At 42.9% G+C, this 23,047-nt stretch overlaps 1 protein-coding gene across 2 annotated transcripts in view; it reads right to left on the minus strand.

Moving 5' to 3' along the window:
- LOC111968865 (tyrosine-protein kinase receptor) overlaps positions 1 to 5,268 on the minus strand; it is an 89,954-nt gene extending 84,686 nt beyond the window's left edge. For both annotated transcript variants that reach the window (XM_023994786.2, XM_023994785.2), the window contains exon 1: positions 5,016 to 5,268. In XM_023994786.2, coding sequence (XP_023850554.1) covers positions 5,016 to 5,070 — 55 coding nt within the window. In that variant the 5' untranslated portion in view covers positions 5,071 to 5,268. The remainder of the gene's footprint in view (positions 1 to 5,015) is intronic.
- Positions 5,269 to 23,047: the final 17,779 nt, after the last annotated feature.

Here is a 23,047-nt window from a genome sequence, read left to right on the forward strand (position 1 = left end):
CAACACCCCGTCGGTTCTCACACTAACCACTCAAGCCGGTGGCCCTTCCTGCTAGTCTCATGCTCCTTACAACCGATCCGCAGACGTCACGACCCCTGCCTCACAAGGAAGCGGCGAGGTCCTAACTCCAGGCAGCCTTGGTTCACTCTCCCCGTCTGGATTACTGCCAAACTCCCGCTGTGTGGCTGGCCGGCTCCTGCCTGTGCCATTAACCCCTACAACTCATCCAGAACGCCGCGAGCCGTCTGTATCGCAACCCTTGCCCAAGTTCCTCACGTCACCCCGCCTCCTCCGCTCTCTCCACCTGCTTCCAGTTGAGGACTCGCAAGTCCGCATTAACACAGACCATGGGTTGCTCTGCCTACGGAGCTGTGAGGGGAAAACGGCACCTCCAGTACCTCAGGCTCTGATCAGGCCCTACACCCAAACAAGGGCACTGCGTTCATCCACTTCGCCTGCTCGCCTCCTACCCACTGAGGAAGTACAGTTCCCGCTCAACCCAGTCAAAACTGTTCGCTGCTCTGCCCCCAAATGTGAACAAACTCCCTCACGACGCCAGCGAAGCGGAGTCAAATCACCACCTTCCGGAGACACCTTGAAACCCACCCTCTTTGAGGAATACCTAGGATAGATAAAGTAATCCTTCTCACCCACCCCCCGCCTCAAAGATTTAAGATGCAGCCTATTGTAAAAGTGGGCGCTCCTCACGGGCATCGTCATAAGGTGAATGCACCAATTTGTAAGTCGCTCTGGATAAGAGCGTCTGCTAAATGACTTAAATGTAATGTAAATGTAAACAATAGGTAGGTAAAGAAATAAAACAACAGTAAAAAGACAGGCTATATACAGTAGCGAGGCTATAACAGTAGCGAGGCTACATACAGACACCGGTTAGTCAGGCTGATTGAGGTAGTATGTACATGAAAATATGGTTAAAGTGACTATGCATATGTGATGAACAGACAGTAGCAGTAGCGTAAAAGTGGGGTTGGCGGGTGGTGGGTGGCAGGACAATGCAGATAGTCCGGGTAGCCATTTGATTACCTGTTCAGGAGTCTTATGGCTTGGGGGTAAAAAATGTTGAGAAGCCTTTTTGTCCTAAACTTGGCACTCCGGTGTCGCTTGCCATGCGGTAGTAGAGAGAACAGTCTATGACTGGGGTGGCTGGGGTCTTTGACAATTTCTCGTGCCTTCCTCTGACACCGCCTGGTGTAGAGGTCCTGGATGGCAGGCAGCTTAGCCCCAGTGATGTACTGGGCCGTACGCATTACCCTCTGTAGTGTCTTGCGGTCAGAGGCCGAGCAATTGCCGTACCAGGCAGTGATGCAACTAGTCAGGATGCTCTCGATGTCGCAGCTGTAGAACCTTTTGAGGATCTCAGGACCCATGCCAAATCTTTTTAGTTTCCTGAGGGGGAATAGGCTTTGTCGTGCCCTCTTCACGACTGTCTTGGTGTGTTTGGACCATTCTAGTTTGTTGTTGATGTGGACACCAAGGAACTTGAAGCTCTCAACCTGCTCCACTACAGCCCCGTCGATGAGAATGGGGGCGTGCTCGGTCCTCCTTTTTCTGTAGTCCACAATCATCTCCTTAGTCTAGGTTACGTTGAGGGATAGGTTGTTTATCTGGCACCACCCGGCCAGGTCTCTGACCTCCTCCTTAGTCTTTGTGCCCAAAAACACTAAGTTATCCTGCCTAAATTACTACAGACCCGTAGCACTCACGTCTATAGCCATGAAGTGCTTTGAAAGGCTGGTCATGGTTCACATCAACACCATTATCCCAGAAACCCAAGACCCACTACAATTTGCATACCGCCCAAACAGATCCACAGATGATGCAATCTCTATTGCACTCCACACTGCCCTTTCCCACCTGGGCAAAAGGAACACCTATGTGAGAATGCTATTCATTGACTACAGCTCAGCGTTGAACATCAGCGTGCACAAAGCTCATCAATAAGCTAAGGACCCTGGGATTAACCACCTCTCTCTGCAACTGGATCCTGGACTTCCTGACGAGCTGCCCCCAGGTGGTAATTGTAGGTAACAATACATCCGCCACGCTGATCCTCAACACAGGGGCCCCTCAGGGGTGCCTCCTCAGTTCCCTCCTGTACTCCCTGTTCACTCATGACTGCACGGCCAGGCACGACTCCAACACCATCATTAAGTTTGCCGATGACACAACAGTGGGAGTCCTGATCACTGACAACAACGAGACAGCCTATAGGGAGGAGGTCAGAGACCTGGCCGCGTGGTACCAGGACAACAACCTCTCCATCAACGTGATCAAGACAAAGGAGCTGTTGTGGACTACAGGGAAAGGAGGACCGAGCACGCCCCCATTCTCATCGACAGGGCTGTAGTGGAGCAAGTTGAGAGCTTCAAGTTCCTTGGTGTTCACATCACCAACAAACTATCAGGGTCCAAGCACGCCAAGACAGTCGTGAAGAAGGCACAATAAAACCTATTCAACCTCAGGAGACTGAAAAGATTTGGCATGGGTCCTCAGATCCTCAAAAGGTTCTACAGCTGCACCATCGAGAGCATCCTGACTAGTTGCATCACTGCCTGGTATGTCAACTGCTCGGCCTCCGACCGCAAGGCACTACAGAGGGTAGTGCAAACGCCCCAGTACATCACTGGGGCAAAGCTTCCTGCCATCCAGGACCTCTATACCAGGTGGTGTCAGAGGAAGGCCCTAAAAATTGTCAAAGACTCCAGCCACCCTAGTCATAGACTGTTCTCTCTGCTTCTGCATGGCAAGAGGTACCGGAGCACCAAGTCTAGGTCCAAGAGGCTTCTAAACAGCTTTTACCCCCAAGCCATAAAACTCCTGAACATCTAATCAAAGGGCTACCCAGACCCCTCTTTCTACGCTGCTTACTCTCTGTTTATAATCTATGCATAGTCACTTTAACTCTATCTACATGTACATATTACCTCAATTACCTCGACTAACTGGTGCCCCCACACATTGACTCTGTACCGGTACCCCCTGTATATAGTCTCGCTATTGTTATTTTACTGCTGCTGTTTAATTTTTTGTTACTTTTATTTTCTATTTTCTACTTATCTATTTTTTACTTAACACTTAGTAGTTTATATTTTTTCTTAAAACTTCTTAAAGCATTGTTAGTTAGTGTAACGATCGTCGTAGTGATGAGAAGAGGACCAATGCGCAGCGTGGTAAGTATCCATTTTAATGAGAATACTTGAACAAAGAACAATAAAACAATAAACTGACAAACGACAAAGACAGTTCCGCATGGTGAAGCACAGACACAGAAAATAACCACCCACAAAACACAAAGGAAAACAGGCTACCTAAATATGATTTTCAATCAGAGACAATGAATGACAGCTGCCTCTGATTGAGAACCATATCAGGCCAGACATAGAAATACAACACAAGGACAACATAGAACACCAGACATAGAATGCCCACCCACATCACACCCTGACCAAACAAAAACATAGAAACATACAAAGCAAACTATGGTCAGGGCGTGACAGTTAGGGGCTTGTAAGTAAGCATTTCACTGTAAGGTCTACTACACCTGTTGTATTCGGCGCATGTGACAAATACAATTTATTTTGATTTGATGTGAAATACTTCAATGATCCTCATCTAGGGAAATTTCTGCCACAATATATAGCAATAACGATTTCATAAAACTATAATGAAATAAGCCACTATAAAACAGAGCAAAACCACCTACTGTAATTTGGACACTTTTTTATATATAATTTATAATTTTTCTTCTTAAAAAGTTGAGAGATAATTATGCAAGTACTTTATTTTTTTGCCAAATGAAAACATTTACAAAATTATTCTGATTAAACTTACATTTGAACTTCATGAATATATTGTGGCAGAAATTTCCCTAGATGAGGATCATTGAAGTATTTCACATCAAATCAAAATAAATTGTATTTGTCACATGCGCCGAATACAACAGGTGTAGTAGACCTTACAGTGAAATGCTTACTTACAAGCCCCTAACTGTGTTTTCATGTCATATTTACATAAAACTAATTGAGAAAACGCAGATTTATTGCTAATACTAAATCATAAGGCACAGCGTGTGTGGTTGTGTGTGGGAGTGCAGTCATAATTCCTCATGAGACAGTCAGTGAGTTTGTGTGTGTACATTTACAGTGTGCCCATTTTCTAAAGAAGCACTATATGCAGAAATATAGACTCCAGTTAAAACAGACATGTACAAGCAGGATCCCCAGGAACTCTCTGATTGAGACATTACTGATTGTGGAGATTGAGAGGATTTGTATAATGTATGGCCAATAAAGGCTTATTCTAGTTTAGAAAGTTATACAAGTAAATCAAAGACGTAACCTACAGTAGGAAAAAAGTATGAGGCACAGTTAAGTGGGCTACATATTGACAACATATTGACATCTATCCATTTGGATATCGTGTTTTGATATAATCCAGCGCCGTTCCAAACATGCAGGGTTTCAAACGTTCAAGAATCACGTTGTATGTCAAATAGCAATGTTCTAGAAGCAACTCAGTTGAAAATGACTCTAAGGGAGCAATTCAATCCGTGTCTCGGAAATTCAGCGTTACAGCATCATTTAAATTGAAAGGCGATGTTCCCACGGAGGCTGCATTCACCGTAAACGCTGCATATGTCAGATCAATCGGAAATTATCTTTACATTTCTAGCGCGCAATCWGTTACACTTCAGTTATACAGATTTGATAGAACCTTAAATAACTCTAAAATTATGTTTACCTTAATGAAATTCGTTCGGGAATGTGTAACACTTGCCCAATAAAGTTACTTGATGTATACAGTATACGTATCATAGGAGTAGACGAATCTCATGACCGTGAGGGGAACTGATGTTGAAACTTCGAATAAAGTTGACTTAGTCTACTACACCAAACTAAAGCGATGAAAAAAATATTACTGAAATTGATTTAATATAAGTGCCCAAATATAGCCTAGCAGATTATCAATGAATGACTAGCTAGTAGGTTACTTACCTATCAAAACACTGAGCGCAATATTAATACAAATGTGTCTTCCTATATAATCCATGGCTCTTTTTGGAAGGATCCTGGAAAGAGTTGTCTCTATTTTGCACTTTTGCCACTTTATTTAGTAATGTGAACAAATGCTAAACTAAAAACACTTTTTAGAGATCACCAAGTCCAAAGGACGCGCAGCCTCTTTACAAGTGCAGTTTCTTCTCCCGCTTGCAGTAGTCGAATAATACATTCTGATGCTGATGCCGCAGCGATTGGGTCTGAACTCGCGACAGATTTAAACTCTCTCTCTCTCTCTTTGGGTTACTACCTCTGCCTAGTCAGACACTTGGTCCTAACGCCTGCTGCTCTTTTTTTTTACCGAGCAGTTATTGCGCCATACTGTTCACTGCCTTGCAGATGGCTTGTATATAGCGGTTGGTATGGTCATGCCATGGTGTACTGTTTGCGTTAAGAAATCGTAACCTTCCAATGTTTTCAGATTTGTATGAAATAGGACCAATAATTAATTACAATATGAGTGAAAAACTTTTCCTTCCAAAAAATGTAATTAAGTATTTTACAAGCAGCTTCTCCGTTTTGGAATTGTGTGGGTATACCCCAGAAACAGAATGGTGTGGAAGTATACTGTGATTACAAATATTAATGTAAGTAGACCACTGATTGGTCAGCTCAGCCAATGAGGCCAGATGATACCATTCTCTATGTGGAAATAGCCAGTGTTGTTTTCTCAAATGTATGCTTTGGCCACAAATACGAGTATGAAACGAGTCAACAACATTATTTGAGTATGAGTTAACACAATATTAACTTTTAAATGTGATATTTTCGCTGGACAGTTACTTTAAAGCAATATAAACATTGCACACAAAAAATCAAACAATGATGGAAAGACCTGTGTGTTTTCCTTGTTAATGCAGACAGAAAAGAGCCTCAACTTTTTGATCATAGCCTCAATTTTGTCCCGCACAGGCCAGTTGTGTGAGAAACTCATCATCGTGCAAGAGGTCTGACAAGGGAAAATTATGGTCAGTAAAGAAAACTTTAAGGTTGTCTCTCAATTAAAAACAAATGTGTCAATACTTTGCCCCTTGATAACCAGTGAACTTCTGTATGTTGTAAAGTCATTACATGGTCGCTTCCCATATCATTGCATAATGCAGAAAATACACGAGAGTTCAGGGGCCTTGCTTTAACAAAGTTAACCATTTTCACTGTATTGTCCAAAACATCTTTCAAGCTGTCAGGCATTCCCTTGGCAGCAAGAGCCTCTCGGTGGATGCTGCAGTGTACCCAAGTGGCGTTGGGAGCAACTGCTTGCACGCGCTTTACCACCCCACTATGTCTCCCTGTCATGGCTTTGGTGCATTCAGTACAGATACCAACACATCTTGACCACCAAAGTCCATTTGATGTCAGAAATGCGAAGCAGTAATTGTTTCAAAATATCTCCTGCCATGTCACTGATGCGTCGTGAAACAGTGTTGTTTGATGAAGGTTGTGTCTGTGTAGTTTTTMGGGTCTTTTCCCCCAGCATTGTCCCAGCCATATCCGCGGCAGCAGGAAGAATGAAGTCCTCCACAATAGTATGGGMCTTGCCTGTCCTAGCCACTCGGTAGTTCACCGTATAAGATGTTTCTAGCCCCTTCTTATTAATGGTATCTGTTGCTTTTATACATGTCTTACTACTCGAAAGTTGTCTTTATTCTTYKTCAAAAAACTCCCGTGGCTTATTTTTCTAATTGTCATGGTTCGTTTCTAAATGTCTGCGCAAGAGTGAAGGTTTCCCGTGAGAGTAACGGTTAGTGTGATTGGATGTTAATTATTTGACTAGTCTACCTGTATTTGACATTGTGTTGTTATTTCACTGAACATTAGATGGTTTAATTTTATTTTTGGCAGTGAAACAAGGCTACTCAGGCAACAACAAAAACACACCCAAATGTATTGGAAAATATAAATGTACTGTTATATAACAGAATATAAATGTACTGTTATATTTTCCCCATTGGAAAATATAAATGTACTGTTAGAAAATGTGAAGAAGAAATAAAGTTTAAAAAATAAAATAAAATTTCAAAAAGTGAAATGTGAATTACATTTTTATTTGCCATACCCCAGTTTGGGAATACCTGCTCTAGTCTACATGATCCCATTATGCCATTGGGTTCTTACTGTGTCATATTTCAGCGAAATCATGGGATTCTTATAATTCACCAGTCCTCCTCTTGTAACAAAAAATGTTACTATGTTGAGCATCCATGTGCAGTGTCTGACATGTGTTTTCAATACAGGCTATTGATATGCCTGTCACCTCGTAATAACCTGCTAATAAGAACCTTCGATGTGTTGATGGAGACAAGCGAAGATTAAAAGCCAGAACTATATCAGCTCCACTGTTATAAGGGGTGCCCTTACAAAAAAGTCCTACAGGAATCTTGCAGGAATTCAACCTTTTGTGAAGGAATTGTGCAGGTATCCTGCAGGAATACTGTAGGATTGATAAAAGCCTGCAGGAAAAGTCCCTGATGCTCCTGCAGGAGTATGAATTGTCCTGCAGAAATGTTGAAAATCCTGCTCAAATGTGACAATTCCTGCAGGATTCCAAGTAATTCCAGTTTGAATTCTGCAGGACCAAAACCTGCAAGATTTTGATATTCCTACAGGATATTGCAATTCAAATCAAACTTTATTTGTCACATGCGCCAAATACAACAGGTGTAGACATTACCGTGAAATGCTTACTTACAAGTCCTTAACCAACAATGCAGTTCAAGAAAGGGTTAAGAAAACATTTACGAAATAAAATAAAGTAAAAAATTATAAAAACAGGTTAGTCATGGTAACTTTGTGCATGTAGATAGGGGGAAAGTGACTATGCATAGATATGGCAATACAGTACCTGCAGGACCAAGTACATTCCTGCAGGAATCATGCAGGACCAAAACCTGCAGGATTTTGTTATTAAGTACAGGATAAGTTAAGCACAGGATTTGAGATACAGTATGTTGTGACAACAGACACTATTTTTTAAATAGTGCAATATCAGACATTTCAACTCAGCATATGAGAAATGTAATCATTGACAATGTCCACGTGCAATAAATAATTTATATTTGATAGATACCAACACAATTGATAATGGTTTCAGTAGGCCCACACTTCAGTGAATGTAATAATGATTTATATATCATGCTATCAGTTTAAGAAACACCTTCATTCATACATTCTCAAAATAAACAAATACAATGTAAAGAAAGTTGTGTACAGTTAAGTTGTGTACAGTTCAGTTGTGTACAGTTAAGAGTCTACCTCCCATTTGTTGGCCTGTAAACAGATGTAGTTCCCTTGTACACCTGGGATGTCTTTCAGCTAAACACAGGTGGTACGGATGTCTGTGCATTTGATGAATTGAACCTCATTTGAAATGCCAATCTATTTAAGAATCCCAGAGGCAGAGCCTCCTGTCGCTAGGTCTCTTACTGTGCATCTTGTTGTCATCACTGGGTCTATAAAAGTGTAGCCCACTTCACTGCCAACATCAACAAAAGACCTGACCATCCTCACTGACCCATGTTGGGTGACCATTACATGGTTCACTCGTTTCGACAAGGTACTTGCTGTTTTGGAATGAATGCGATTCCCATTAACGATCACTCTATGGTGAAATGTACATGGTTCTTTGTAAGTAATGCCTGACTCCTCAAGGAGAAAAGTCTCCCTTGATGTAGGGTTCTGTGCAACAGGATACCCTAGTAAAAATGCACTTATTTTTTTCACATTTGTTTGGTGAGTTTGTAGCCCCTTAACATTTCTTCAACAAACCTTTTGTTAGCTTGGTTTGATAAATGTACGGAACAGAGCGATGTACAAAAGTACATTAGCCGTCGTTATTTCTCTTCCAATAGTCCAGGACCTACGGGGATATTTGGACTCAAACCACAGTGTAGTCATTCGCCGACACATGCCAAGTAAGATGCTGTGCATGTCATCAAAAGCAAACATTAAAGGAGATGGGCCCTTAACACCATGTACGATGTCCCCTGACTCTATCACCAAGGCAACCTCTCTGTGGTGTTTAGTGTCTGTGCGTGGCTCTGGCTCACTCTATCACCAAGGCAACCTCTCTGCGGTGTTTAGTGTCTGTGCGTGGCTCTGGCTCACTCTATCACCAAGGCAACCTCATCTGCGGTGTTTAGTGTCTGTGCGTGGCTCTGGCTCACTCTATCACCAAGGCAACTCTCTGCGGTGTTTAGTGTCTGTGCGTGGCTCTGGCTCACTCTCACCAAGGCAACCTCTCTGCGGTGTTTAGTGTCTGTGCGTGCTCTGGCTCACTCTCCACCAGGCAACCTCTCTACGGTGTTTAGTGTCTGTGGCGTGGCTCTGGCTCACTCATCACCAAGGCAACCTCTCTGCGGTGTTTTAGTGTCTGTGCGTGGCTCTGGCTCACTCTATCCCAATGCACCTCTCTGCGGTGTTTAGTGTCTGTGCGTGGCTCTGGCTCACTCTCACCAAGGCAACCTCTCTACGGTGTTTAGTGTCTGTGCGTGGCTCTGGCTCACTCTCACCAAGGCAACCTCTCTGCGGTGTTTAGTGTCTGTGCGTGGCTCTGGCTCACTCTCTCACCAAGGCAACCTCTCTACGGTGTTTAGTGTCTGTGCGTGGCTCTGGCTCACTCTATCACCAAGGCAACCTCTCCACGGTGTTTAGTGTCTGTGCGTGGCTCTGGCTCACTCTCAAGCGGATACACTCTAGTGAACCCATTTCCCTTTTCTACCACTTCTCCTTTGTGATAGCACCAGTTGCATCCAAGTTCACCATTGAATTGCTTGATATTCTGTCCTTTGCAGGCAGCGGGGGAATCACAAATACATAGTAAACTGTACACAGGTACATTTGTGGGTGTCCCTCTCAACTGGCTTGTCAAGTCCTCAACCTTCATGTGAAACACACTCAAACACAAAGGGCTAAAGGAAAMAATTAATTTCTGTGCTCTTTGGCCCAAAGCACAGCCCCACTCGAATGATGTGCTACGCTCTTAGATTKGGGGGAAGTAAATGAACTGTGACTTGTAAGGGCCAGACGTGAAAGGGAGAGGACTTGAATATTGGAACACCATCTACATTCCATGAGAGTAAAATGTTCATTAAGTCAGTGCCATTAAGGGCATCTATTAATTTGTATAATGCACCATCATAAATGTCATCTATACTATCTGGGCTGCTCTTGGACCTACAATACTTATATTCTGTGTCACAGAATTTGGGGTCTGATAACTTTTCCTCGTTGTTTTTTCACTGATCATTTCATGAACACTGATCCACTCTTGACAAGAGATGGCACATCCCCAGGGGGGCAACAACATGATGTGCAATTATCTGGCACTTCACTGCCAAAGAAATACTGGCATGTTGGACAAATATACTGCATTTCAAAAGAGTCATTAAAGTCAAAATACTCCATAAATCTGTAGAGACTGTTGTGAAAGCCGTGTGTCCCTTCTGGACAAAGGAGATCTATAATGTCCAATAAATCACTAAGAGCTATCTTGGTGGTTGTATGTCTTAGAGCAGAGTATTGAGAGCAGAGACTCATCTTTAGTAATTTTTGCATTTGGATAGATTTAGCCTTTTCTCCCCCCTCCTTTCCTCCTATTAGATTCATGATGTCCCTGCCTTGTCCATCTATGTTGCCTCCACCTACGTTGTCTCCCTGTAAGCACAACAGATACCCAGGTCAGAAGGAGGCTTATAGCCGTAGTGTTTACATGAAGGAAGGCAGATCACTAAGAAACAGACAGTGGAACACAAAGTAGAAAAATGCAGGAGGAGAATAATGAAACCGAGGAGAAGACAGCCAACAAAAACGGTTGACGGCGTGCATCTCTCAGTCATCAACCTGTACTTTGGTATTGTTCCCATATATTGAGCCTACCACGTAGTCTTGTGGTAAGAGTTTATTTTTTGAAGTCAGAAGGTTGGGTGTTCGATCCTGACCAAGACATACCAAGTTAAGAAAATGTGACTGTATAAGTCTCTGTTAGGCACTCAGCATTAAATATATTGCACAGTGGATATTTTGAACACCATCCTGAACATATCTGACCTGTTGAGGAACTACATTCCCATTTTACCTAAAAACCTGCCAACTTCTAGAGGCCCTCTTCACCGAAGAGACAATGCAATTCTACACATTTTTCCATGGTGCTGAGAGAAAAACTGCAGTTTCAAAGCTAATTTCCTCCGATTCTACACATTTTCCATGGTGCTTAGAGAAAAACTGCAATTTCAAAGCTAATTTCCTCCAATTCTACACATTTTCCAATGGCTTACGTTGTGTTCTTATGTTATTTACATTTTTTTGTCATTTGACAGAGATTCTTATCCAGAGCGACTTGAGTAGTGAGTGCATACATTTTTTTAACGTTTTCATATTGAGAAACTCAAACATTATAACAAAATCAATGGGGGCCCCCATGCCATTTTTTACATTTTTGATTCTCCTTGACTGTGTAGTTTTTATTATGGTTATTCTAAGTTCTCAAAGATGATCTAATTAAAAAATATATTTCTCCATTATATTGTCAATATGCTTACATCTGGATTTAGTCTTTTAAGTTGACACTAAACATGTTTTACCATGACGCTTTTATTGTATTTATTTTTAAATCAATATATACACACACATTCAAAAGTTTGGGGTCACTTGTCCTTGTTTTTGAAAGAAAAGCACATTTTTTGTCCATTACAATAACATKAAATTAATCCGAAATACAGTGTTGACATTGTTAATGTTGTAAATGACTATTGTAGCTGGAAACGGCATATTTTTTTTATGGAATATCTACATAGGCGTAGAGGCCCATTATCAGCAACCATCACTCCTGTGTTCCAATGGCATGTTGTGTTAGCTAATCCAAGTGTATCATTTTAAAAGGCTAATTGATCATTGGAAAACCCTTTTGCAATTATGTTAGCACAGCTGAAAACTGTTGTCCTGATTAAAGAAGCAATAAAACTGGCCTTCTTTAGACTAGTTGAGTATCTGGAGCATCAGCATTTGTGGGTTTGATTACAGGCTCAAAATGGCCAGAAACAAATAACTTTCTTCTGAAACTCGTCAGTCTATTCTTGTTCTGAGAAATGAAGGCTATTCCATGTGAGAAATTGACAAGAAACATTTAGTCCTACCAGAACCTTTGGTTGAGCCTTTGAAAGGAAGTCCAAGTCCAAATAAATATTTGTAATCCAAGAAAATACAGAAAGTAATCCCAATGGAACCCCAAGTATAAAGTCCAACAGAAAATGTAAAGGTCCAATGGAAGTGCTGGCTCCAAGCTATATTCAGCCTATTTTTCCACTCAAGTAGTGTGGAATCTGGAGTAAAGAGGCCTGACAACCATCTTTGTAGCAAACAATGCTAGGCTCTCCTGAATAAATTAGCCTGCAGTCTAATTCAAGATGGCACATTTTGGTTGCCAATACAGTTATAGTGTGTAAAAATGGTTTTGGCCAAGTACGTACAGTGCATTTGGAAAGTATTAAGACCCCTTTACTTTTTCCACATTTTGTTACATTACAGCCTTATTCTAAAATGGATTAAATTGTTTTTTTTACCTCATAGATCTACACACAAGACCTCACAATGAAGAAGGAAAAACATATTTTTAGACATTTTTGCAAATGTATTAAAGAAAAACGGAAATAGCACAACTACACAAGTATTCAGACCCTTTATCCAGTACTTTGTTGAAACACCTTTGGCAGTGATTACAGCCTAGAGTCTTATTGGTTATGACGCTACAAGCTTGACACACCTGTATTTGGGGAGTTTCTCTCATTCTTCTCTGCAGATCTTCTCAAGCTCTGTCAGGTTGGATGGGGAGCGTTGCTGCACAGCTATTTTCAGGTTTCTCCAGAGATGTTAGATCGGGTTCAAGTACGGTCTCTAGCTGGGTCACTCAAGGACATTCAGAAACTTGTCCCAAAGCCACTCCTGCGTTGTCTTGGCTGTGTGCTTAGGGTCGTTGTCCTGTTGGAAGGTGAACCTTCACCCCAGTCTGAGGTCCTGAGCGGTCTGAAGCAGGTTTTCATCAAGGATGTCTCTGTACTTTGCTCCGTTCATCTTTCCCTCGATCCTGACTAGTCTCCCAGTCCCTGCCACTGAAAAACATCCCCACAGCATAATGCTGCCACTACCATGCTTCACAGTAGGGATAGTGCCAGGTTTCCTCCGGACATGACCCTTGGCATTCAGACCAAAGTGTTACATTTTGGTTTGTCAGACCAGAGAATCTTGTTTCTCATGGTCTGGGAGTCTTTAGGTGCCTATTGGCAAACTTCAAGCGGGCTGACATGTGCCTTTTACGGAGTGGCTTCCGTCTGGCCTTCTCCACTATAAAGGCCTGATTGGTGGAGTGCTATAGAGATGGTTGTCCTTCTGGAAGGTTCTACCGTCTTCACAGAGGAACTCTGGAGCTCTGTCAGAGTGACCATTGGGTTCTTGTTCACCTCACTGACCAAGGCCCTTCTCCACCGATTGCTCAGTTTGGCCGGGCGGCCAGCTCTAGGAAGAGTCTTCGTGGTTCCAAACTTCTTCCATTTAAGAATGATGAAGGGATCTGTGGCTCAACACAATCCTGTCTCAGAGCTCTACATACAATTCCTTCAACCTCATGGCTTTGTTCTTTTCTTTCTTTATCAATATTATTTTTACCCCTCTTTCTCCCCAATTTCGTGGTATCCAATTGGTAGTTACAGTCTTGTCTCATTGCTGCCAGTCCCGTACGGACTCGGGAGAGGCGAAGGTCGAGAGCCATGCATTCTCCGAAACACAACCCAATCAAGCCACACTGCTTCTTGACACAATGCCCACTTAACCCGGAAGCCAGCCACACCAATGTGCGGAGGAAAGAAACACCGTACACTTGGCGACCGTGTCAGCGTGCACTGTGCCCAGCCCGCCACAGGAGTCGCTAGTGCGCGATGGGACAAGGACATCCCTGCCGGCCAAACCCTCCCCTAACCCGGACGACGCTGGGCCAATTGTGCGCCGCCCCATGGGTCTCCCATTCGCAGCAGGCTGCGACAGAGCCTGGACTCGAACCCAGAATCTCTAGAAGCACAGCTAGCACTGCGACTTGGGAGACCGGCTTGATTTTTTCTATGACATGCAATGTCAACTGTGGAAACTTATAGACATGTGTGTGCCTGTCTATAAGGTGTGTGCCAAATAATGTCCAATCAATTGAATTTACCACAGGTGGACTCCAATCAGGTTGTAGAAACATCTCAAGGATGATCAATGGAAACAGGATGCACCAGAGCTCAATTTCGAGTCTCATAGCAAAGGGTCTGAATACTTATATAAATAAAGAATCATTTGCYTAAATGTATTAACGTTTCTTTTTCTAGCTATGTTTTCATGATAAGACATCTTACAACGATACAGTGCTCAACATGTGTCACCGTTACAGGACCTTACTGATATGTACAGTGATTGCACGTGGTATATGAAAACAACTCAGTAGATGCATATGGAATGCAAAGGACAGATGGTTTATTTGCTGGCTGGTCAATTCTCTCCCGCTGTGGGATGATGTGTGAACAGATTGTATTGTTGAATCTGTTCATGGGTCAGTGAATGCCAAAGAGATCAGGTTCCCCATCTTCACAAGGTGCATCTGAACTGACTGTGCTTAGACTACGTTAGAGTTAGACCTATCATATTTCCCAGCTGATTATACAACAGAGGAGTTCAAAGGACATGTCCAATTTTAAGAGAACTTTCCACTCTGGAATTTCAGACTTGATTTTCCCTTATGAAAAATGTATCAATCGCCACAAAAATGTCCATTAATTATAATCCACATAATTCACATTTCCTGTTTCTGCAGGATTATTTTCCTGTTGTAGCAAACTGGCTCAAATGAAGATCCTACATCTGTAGCAGGCTTGGATAGAAGCCACATTAAAATGCTGTTTACGAATTCAGAAGTTGGATTGATTCAGAGAAATGGAAAAGCTGCACATTTCAATGGGTTGTTGGGATGATGATTTTGCTTCTACAATTGCTGCTGGTGCTCTTAATGTTTTGTTTGATTTGTTTGTAAATTGTTTGATAATATAGACACGCAGAGATATTTGAAAATAAAAATTGTTGAGGTCTTCATATGCCTTATTTCAAACAGCAATAAATTAAGTTAAGATTTGGTTTATCAGGACAAGCTATTACCCCTCAATTATGATCTAAATCCAAAAGAAGGAAACGTTTTTCAACTTTTATAGTGATAGTGTTCTTGATGGGGCAATTATTTAGAAATATATGGCAAATGATTTAATTTCATTCTGGCTACACACATAACTTGTTTGGTTACACGCTAACGTCTAACCTGAAGTAAATTCAGTAAAATGTACTGCTAAATCCAATCTTATTAGATGTAAAGATTCATTTTTCCTTCTTATCCGGAACCCTTGAACAAAACACCAATGTAGGATATCTTTTTCCAAAAACCACGCCTCCAAACAAAAAGTAGTGTGATCATACAAGAGAGAGTAAGGGTGCCTCGGCCTTAGGGCAGTTAGAGGGAAAGTTGTTTTGGAGGACAGAGAGTCTCTTGACAGTGATTGAAAGTACTGTGTCACTTATTTGGGCTTGGAGGGGTGCACAGTGCCTAAGGCAAGTCCATACAGCAGCCCCCCCAAACCCCGTCTCAAATTATCTTTGTTATTTAAGTCTGGTAGACTAGAGAGACAGACAGTAAGATAAAGGGTGGGTGTGTTTGTGTGCAAAAACAGCCTTTGTGGCCACACAGACCACCAGAGCCAACCGATCATTCTGAATATTCCTTCTGGCCACAGCTTCCAGCCAGAGGGCCATATAACTGCTTGCTGTGAGGTGCAGATAAGATCTTGACACTGTAATTGAATATATATAAARATAACTCCAGCTATATTACTGCAGAAAAGCCAATGGAGAGCAAAGAAATGTCAAACCACAGCGCAGTACATATAGCTAATGCAAAATGCCATCCCTCTGGACGAAAACACATTTTGTGATCTTTGAAAGAATATTGATGCCTAGAATTTGTTTACTGTCACACCCTGACCTGTTCCACCTGTCTTTGTGCTTGTCTCCACCCCCCACCAACTGTCTCCCATCTCCCCTCATTATCCCGTGTATTTATACCTGCGTTTTCTGTACTATCCGTACTATGCGCCTCCTGTGTCTGCATCTGGGTCTTAGCCTGAGCCTTGATAATACAAACTGGCCCCCAATCGAACGGCCAGTCGAAGCGAGCCAATCAGAACCTAGAGACGGCTATTCATTGCCTCGTCTCCACCAACCCCACCACCTGAAGCCAGCAACTTGTGTGGGTGGAATACGCCCGTAACCCACTTCCCTGCTCGGCCACTGGTCTCTCACCCTTCGAGTGTTCCTTGGGATATCAGCCCCTGCTCTTCCCTGAGGAAGAAGTCAGCACCCCCTCTGCCAAGATGTGTCCGCCACTGTTGCCGTACCTGGAAGAGAGCCCCAGCCGCTCTTCTGAATACCACATCCAGGTGTCGGCGACAGGCAGATCGCCACCGGACCCCTGCTATCAGCTCAGACAGAGTGTATGGCTTTCCACTCGGGACCTGCCCATCCGGGTGGAGTCCTGTAAACTTTCATCTGCCCTTTCCCCATCTCTAAAATCTTTAGCCCGTCTGCTGTTCGTCTTCTGTTGCCCTGCACCCTCCACATACATACCTTGACTTACCTTTTGCCTGCCCCGTCTACTATAATGAACTCAGAGACTTGTACTATCCGCCTCCTGTGTCTGCATCTGGGTCTTAGCCATCCCTTAATATTTACTCTTATTATATTAATTAGCCACAGTGATCATTTGAAGTGTCTTTAACAAACCTTTCAATAATTCTATATCAAGAGTGATGCACTTGTACTAGCTTCTAGTACAGCAAAGCTATGCAGTACTAAAGGAGCTGCCAAAGGTTGATGTCACTWTGTCTCCATTTCCATAGAACACTGAGTGGCAGCTTGGCAAAGCCATTCACAAAGACGGTAAATACTCCATCAATGAGAAACAGGAGAGTGTTGGGTGAAAGGCCTGCATATTACCTGCTCTGGGCAGCGAGCCAGAAGGCTGAGAGGAGAGCGTATCAGCATGAGAAGGATGAAATGTCATCATGACAGTAGAAAGCCTACTCAGGTCAAATATCCCTGGGCCCACACACAGGTTGGTATACATACACACACACATATATATATGTATATATATACACAGCCAGCCAGCCAGCCAGCCAGCCAATAATTTCTACTGCATGAGGGAACACACTCATCGAGATGTTGCTTTCCAGTGATATTATTCTTGGAAAGCGTTTCAGCATTTAAGGTACATCACACTGGAAAACAGGCTCTTTGTGTCACTTTTGAAATATTGAAGAGATCTTCTAGACAAAAAGCAGATTTCCTATACAAACACCAAGCCAATTTACCTGCAGTAGAGACATTCTGACCTTTGAGTGCTTCTATCAACTGTCGAAATCTATCAACTGTAATTCAAGTCAACAAGTAAAGTCATTAGATAAGTCCATACTTAATCACCAAAGAAAATAGGTAGTCAATGTAAAAGAAACTGTAAAGACAATTGAAGTGTTCTGGGTCTTACTCTATTATAAGATATGGACATAGTATATTTATATAGTCTCTCTCGTGCACTAAGAAACACTCCATGAGCAGTCATAGATCATTATGTAGATAATTATGAACATTGAAGGTTACTGTACGTATACATTAACCATAGCTTTCTCAGTAAGAAATCTAAAAACACTATATAATAGATAACATAAATATAACCACAACAGCCATACGGTACCAATGATATCAATAACAACAGTCCTGAAAGACATCACTGGAACAAAATGTTCTACTGTCTAAAAAGGGAAAAAGATTTGCTCATGTCCCTTTTCCCTTCCCCATTAAAGTAATGTTCACACTCCACCATAGACTTGCTGTTCCCACTCAGCCATAGACTTGCTGTTCCCACTCAGCCATAGACTTGCTGTTCCCAATCCGCCATAGACTTGCTGTTCCCACTCCGCCATAGACTTGCTGTTCCCACTCAGCCATAGACTTGCTGTTCCCACTCAGCCATAGACTTGCTGCTCCCACTCCACCATAGACTTGGTGGACCATCATCCATAAAACATGACGGGTCCCCCAGCCCTGCTAGAGCAGTCTGAATCCTATCCAAAGGCTTGGGAAATGGGCCAGAAGTGGGCGCAGATGCATGGGCATTACAAAGAGACATGTTTTGGACAATTACTACCAAATGCCCACATTTCTGACTGATACAATTAGAGAGGGGAGTTTTTGTCACATTGTGGCGGTAACCAACGTGGTCTCAGGGCAATTCGTATTATTCGGTATGTAAATCTGTGACGCTTCATTTGCTATGATATGTTAGGTTACATTATGAATGGAATATCAGTAGTATGTACAATATCATATGAATTAGAGGACGTATAGTTTCATATGTCTTACCCYGACGTACAATAGCATACAAATTGGATGATGTAACTTGTCTTACGTCTTGGAGGACAGAGGGGCACCGGAGGGGTTTGTTTAAAAAAATTAAATTGTGACTCATTTTGTACATAATGTTGCTGCTACCATCTCTTATGACCGAAAACAGCTTCTGGACATCAGAACAGCGATTACTCACGTCGAGCTGGACGAAGATCTTTTCTTTAATGAGTCTGACGAAGAATATACTGCTTCCCGGAGACGAGGCCCTCATCCCTGTCATTCTCGTGAAGAAAATATGGGAATACAGGAGGGAGAGGTCTGGATGCCTTGTGAGAATCGGCGAGTGAGTAAACTACCACTACCATCGGTATTATTGGCCAACGTGCAATCATTGGAAAACAAACGGGACGATCTACAATTAAGAATATCCTACCAAGGGGACATTCAAAACTGTAATATTCTATGTTTCAGAGACTTGGGTGAACGACAACATGGATTGTATAGAGCTGTCTGGCTTCTCCGCTTCGGCAAGACAGAGCAGCTACGTCTGGTAAGACGAGGGCCGGGGGTGTGTGTCTATTTGTCAATAACTGCTGGTGTGCAATGTCTAATATTAAAGAAGTCTCGAGGTATTGCTCACTTGAGGCAGAACACCTCATGATAAGCTGTAGACCACACTATCTACCAAGAGAGTTCACATCTATATTATTAGTAGCTGTCTATTTACCACCACAAACCGACACTGGCACTAAGACCGCACTCAACCAGCTGTACAAGGCCATAAGCAAACAAGAAAATTCTCTTCCAGAAGCGGCGATCCTGGTGGCCGGGGACTTTAATGAAGGCAAACTTAAATCCTTTTTACCTAATTTCTACCAAATATGAATATTTTTTAGTAATATTATTTGACTGGTGCGCTATGCTATTCAGCGTTGCTGATGACAATTATCCCGATACCGGGATGGGTGGTTCAGAAAGGTTAATGAAGGCAAACTTAAATCCTTTTTACCTKATTTCTACCAGCATGTCACATGTGCAACCAGAGGAAAACATTACTCTGGACCACCTTTACTCCACACACAGAGACGCATACAAAGCTCTCCCTCGACCCTCCATTTGGCAAATCTGACCATAATTTTATCCTCCTGATTCCTGCTTACAAGCTAAAACTAAAGCAGAAAATATCAGTGACTTGCTCAATACAGAAGTGGTCAGATGACACGGATGCTACGCTACAGGACTGTTTTGKTAGCACAGACTAGCAAAACATCCAATGGCATCGAGGAGTATACCACCTCAGTCACCAGCTTCATCAATAAGTGCATCGACGACATTGTCCCCACAGTGACCGTACGTACATTTCCCAACCAGAAGCCATGGATTACAGGCAACATCCGCACCGAGCTAAAGGCTAGAGCTTCCGCTTTCAAGGAGCATGACACTAATCCAGAAGCTTAGAAGAAATCCCGCTATGCACTCAGACGAACCATCAAACAGGCAAAGCATCAATACAGGACTAAGATTGAATCCTACTACACTGGCTCTGATGCTCCTTGGATGTGGTAGGGCTTGAAAACTATTACGGACTACAAAGGGAAACCCAGACGTGAGTTGCCCAGTGACGCGAGCCTACCAGACAAGCTAAATGCCTTTTATGCTCACTTTGAGGCAAGAAACACTGAATCATGCATGAGAGCACCAGCTGTTCCGGATGACTGTGTGATCACGCTCTCCGTAGCCGATATGAGCAAGACCTTTAAGCAGGTCAACATTCACAAAGCCGAGGGGCCAGACGGATTTCCAGGACGTGTACTCAAAGCATGTGCAGACCAACTGGCAATTGTCTTCACTGAGATTTTCAACCTCTCCCTGGCGAAGTCTGTAATACCTACCACCATAGTCCCTGTGCCCAAGATAGTGAAGGTAACCTGCCTGAATGATTACGCCCCGTAGCACTCACGTTGGTAGCCATGAAGTGCTTTGAAAGGCTGGTCATGGCATCAACACCATCATGCCAGAAACCCTAGATCCACAGATGACGCATTCCCAATCGCACTCCACACTGCCCTTTCCCACCTGGACAAAAGGAATACCTATGTGAGAATGCTGTTCATTGACTACATCTCTGCATCCAACACCATAGTGCCCACAAAGCTCACCACTAAGCTAAGGATCCTGGGACTAAACACCTCCCTTTGCAACTGGATCCTGGACTTCCTGACGGGCCGCCCCCAGGTGGTAAGGGTAGGCGACAACACATCTGCCACCCTGATCCTCAACACTGGGGCCCCTCAGGGGTGCGTGCTTAGTCCCCTCCTGTACTTTCTGTTCACCCACAACTGCGTGTCCAAGCACAACTCCAACACCATCATTAAGTTTGCTGATGATCACCGACAACAATGAGACAGCCTATAGGGAGGAGGTTAGAGAACTGGCAGTGTGGTGCCAGGACAACAACCTCTCTCTCAATGTGAGCAAGACAAAGGAGCTGATTGTGGACTATAGGAAAAGGAGGGATGAACAGGCCCGCATTAACATCGACAGGACTGTAGTGGAGCAGGTCGAGAGTTTCAAGTTCCTTGGTGTCCACATCACCAACAGACTATCATGGTCCAAACACACCAAGACAGTTGTGAAGAGAGCATGACATCACATTTTCCCCCTCAGGAGACTGAAAAGATTTTGCAAGGGTCSCCAGATCCTCAAACAGTTCTACAGCTGCTCCATCGACAGCATCCTGATCGGTTGCATTACCGCCTGGTATGGAAACTGCTCAGCATCTGACCGGAAGGCGCTACAGATGGTAGTGCATACGGCCCAGTACATCAATGGGCCCAAGCTTCCTGACATCCAGGACCTACAGTACCAGTCAWAAGTTTGGACACACCTACTCATTCAAGGTTTTTCTTTATTTTAGTATTTTCTACATTGTAAAATAATAGTGAATACATTAAAACTATGAAATAACACATATAGAATGATGTAGTAACCAAAAAAGTGTCCGACAAATCAAAATATTTTATATTTGACACTCTTCAAAGTAGCCACCCTTTGCCTTGATGACAATTTTGCACACTCTTGGCATTCTCTCAACCTGCTTCATGAGGTAGTCACCTGGAATGCATTTCAATTAACAGGTGTGCCTTGCGTTTGAGCCAATCAGTTGTGTTGTGAAAAGGTAGGGGTGGTATACAGAAGATACCAAATAGGGCTAAAAGACCAAGTCCATATCACAGCAAGAACAGCTCAAATAAGCAAAGCGAAATGACAGTCCATCATTAATTTAAGACATGAAGGTCAGTCAATCAGGAAAATTTGAAGAACTTTGAAAGTTTCTTCAAGTGCAGCCGCAAAAACCATCAAACCATCAACCATCAACCATCAAACCATGAAACTAGCTCTCATGAGGACCGCCACAGGAAAGGAAGACCCAGAGTTACCTCTGGTGCAGAGGATACGTTCATTACAGTTACCAGCCTCAGACATAGCAGCCAAAATAAATGCTTCACAGAGTTCAAGAAAAACACATCTGAACATCAACTGTTCAAAGGAGACTGCGTGAATCCAGCCTTCGTGGTCAAATTTCTGCAAAGAAACCACTACTAAAGAACATCAATAAGAAGAAGAGACTTGCTTGGGCCAAGAAACACAAGCAATGGACATTAGACCGGAGGAATTCTGGGTGGCTACTTTGAAGAATCTCAAATATATTTAGATTTGTTTAACATTTTTTTGGTTACTAAATGATTCCATATGTATTATTTCATAGTTGAGTCCAAATTTGAGATTTTTAGTTCCAACTGCTGTGTCTTTGTGAGATGCAGAGTAGGTGAACAGATGATCTCCGCATGTGTGGTTCCCACCGTGAAGCATGGAGGAGGATGTGTGATGGTGTGGGGGTGCTTTGCTGGTGACACTGTCTGTGATTTATTTAGAATTCAAGGCACACTTAACCAGCATGGCTACCACAGCATTCTGCAGTGATACTCCATCCTATCTGGTTTGTGTTTAGTGGGACTATAATTTGTTTTTCAACAGGACAATGACCCAACACACCTCCAGGCTGTGTAAGGGCTATTTGACCAAGAAGGAGAGTGATGGAGTGCTTCGTCAGATGACCTGGCCTCCACTATCACCCGACCTCAACCTAATTGAGATGGTTTTGGATGAGTTGGACTGCAGAGTGAAGGAAAAGCAGCCAACAAGTGCTCAGCATGTGGGAACTCCTTCAAGACTGTTGGAAAAGCATTCCTCATAAAGCTGGTTAAGAGAATGCCAAGTGTGCAAAGCTATCAAGGCAAAGGGAGGCTACTTTGACGAATCTAAAATATATTTAGATTCGTTTAACAGTTTTTTGGTTACTACATGATTCCATATGTGTTATTTCATAGTTTGATGTCTTCACTATTACTCTACAATGTATAAAATAGTAAAAATAAAGAAAAACCCTCGAATGAGCAGGTATGTCCAGACTGTTGACTGGTACTGTATATACACCTGTG

The sequence above is a fragment of the Salvelinus sp. IW2-2015 genome, linkage group LG9 (genome assembly GCF_002910315.2).
Source record: "Salvelinus sp. IW2-2015 linkage group LG9, ASM291031v2, whole genome shotgun sequence".
In the NCBI taxonomy this organism is placed as follows: domain Eukaryota; kingdom Metazoa; phylum Chordata; class Actinopteri; order Salmoniformes; family Salmonidae; genus Salvelinus; species Salvelinus sp. IW2-2015.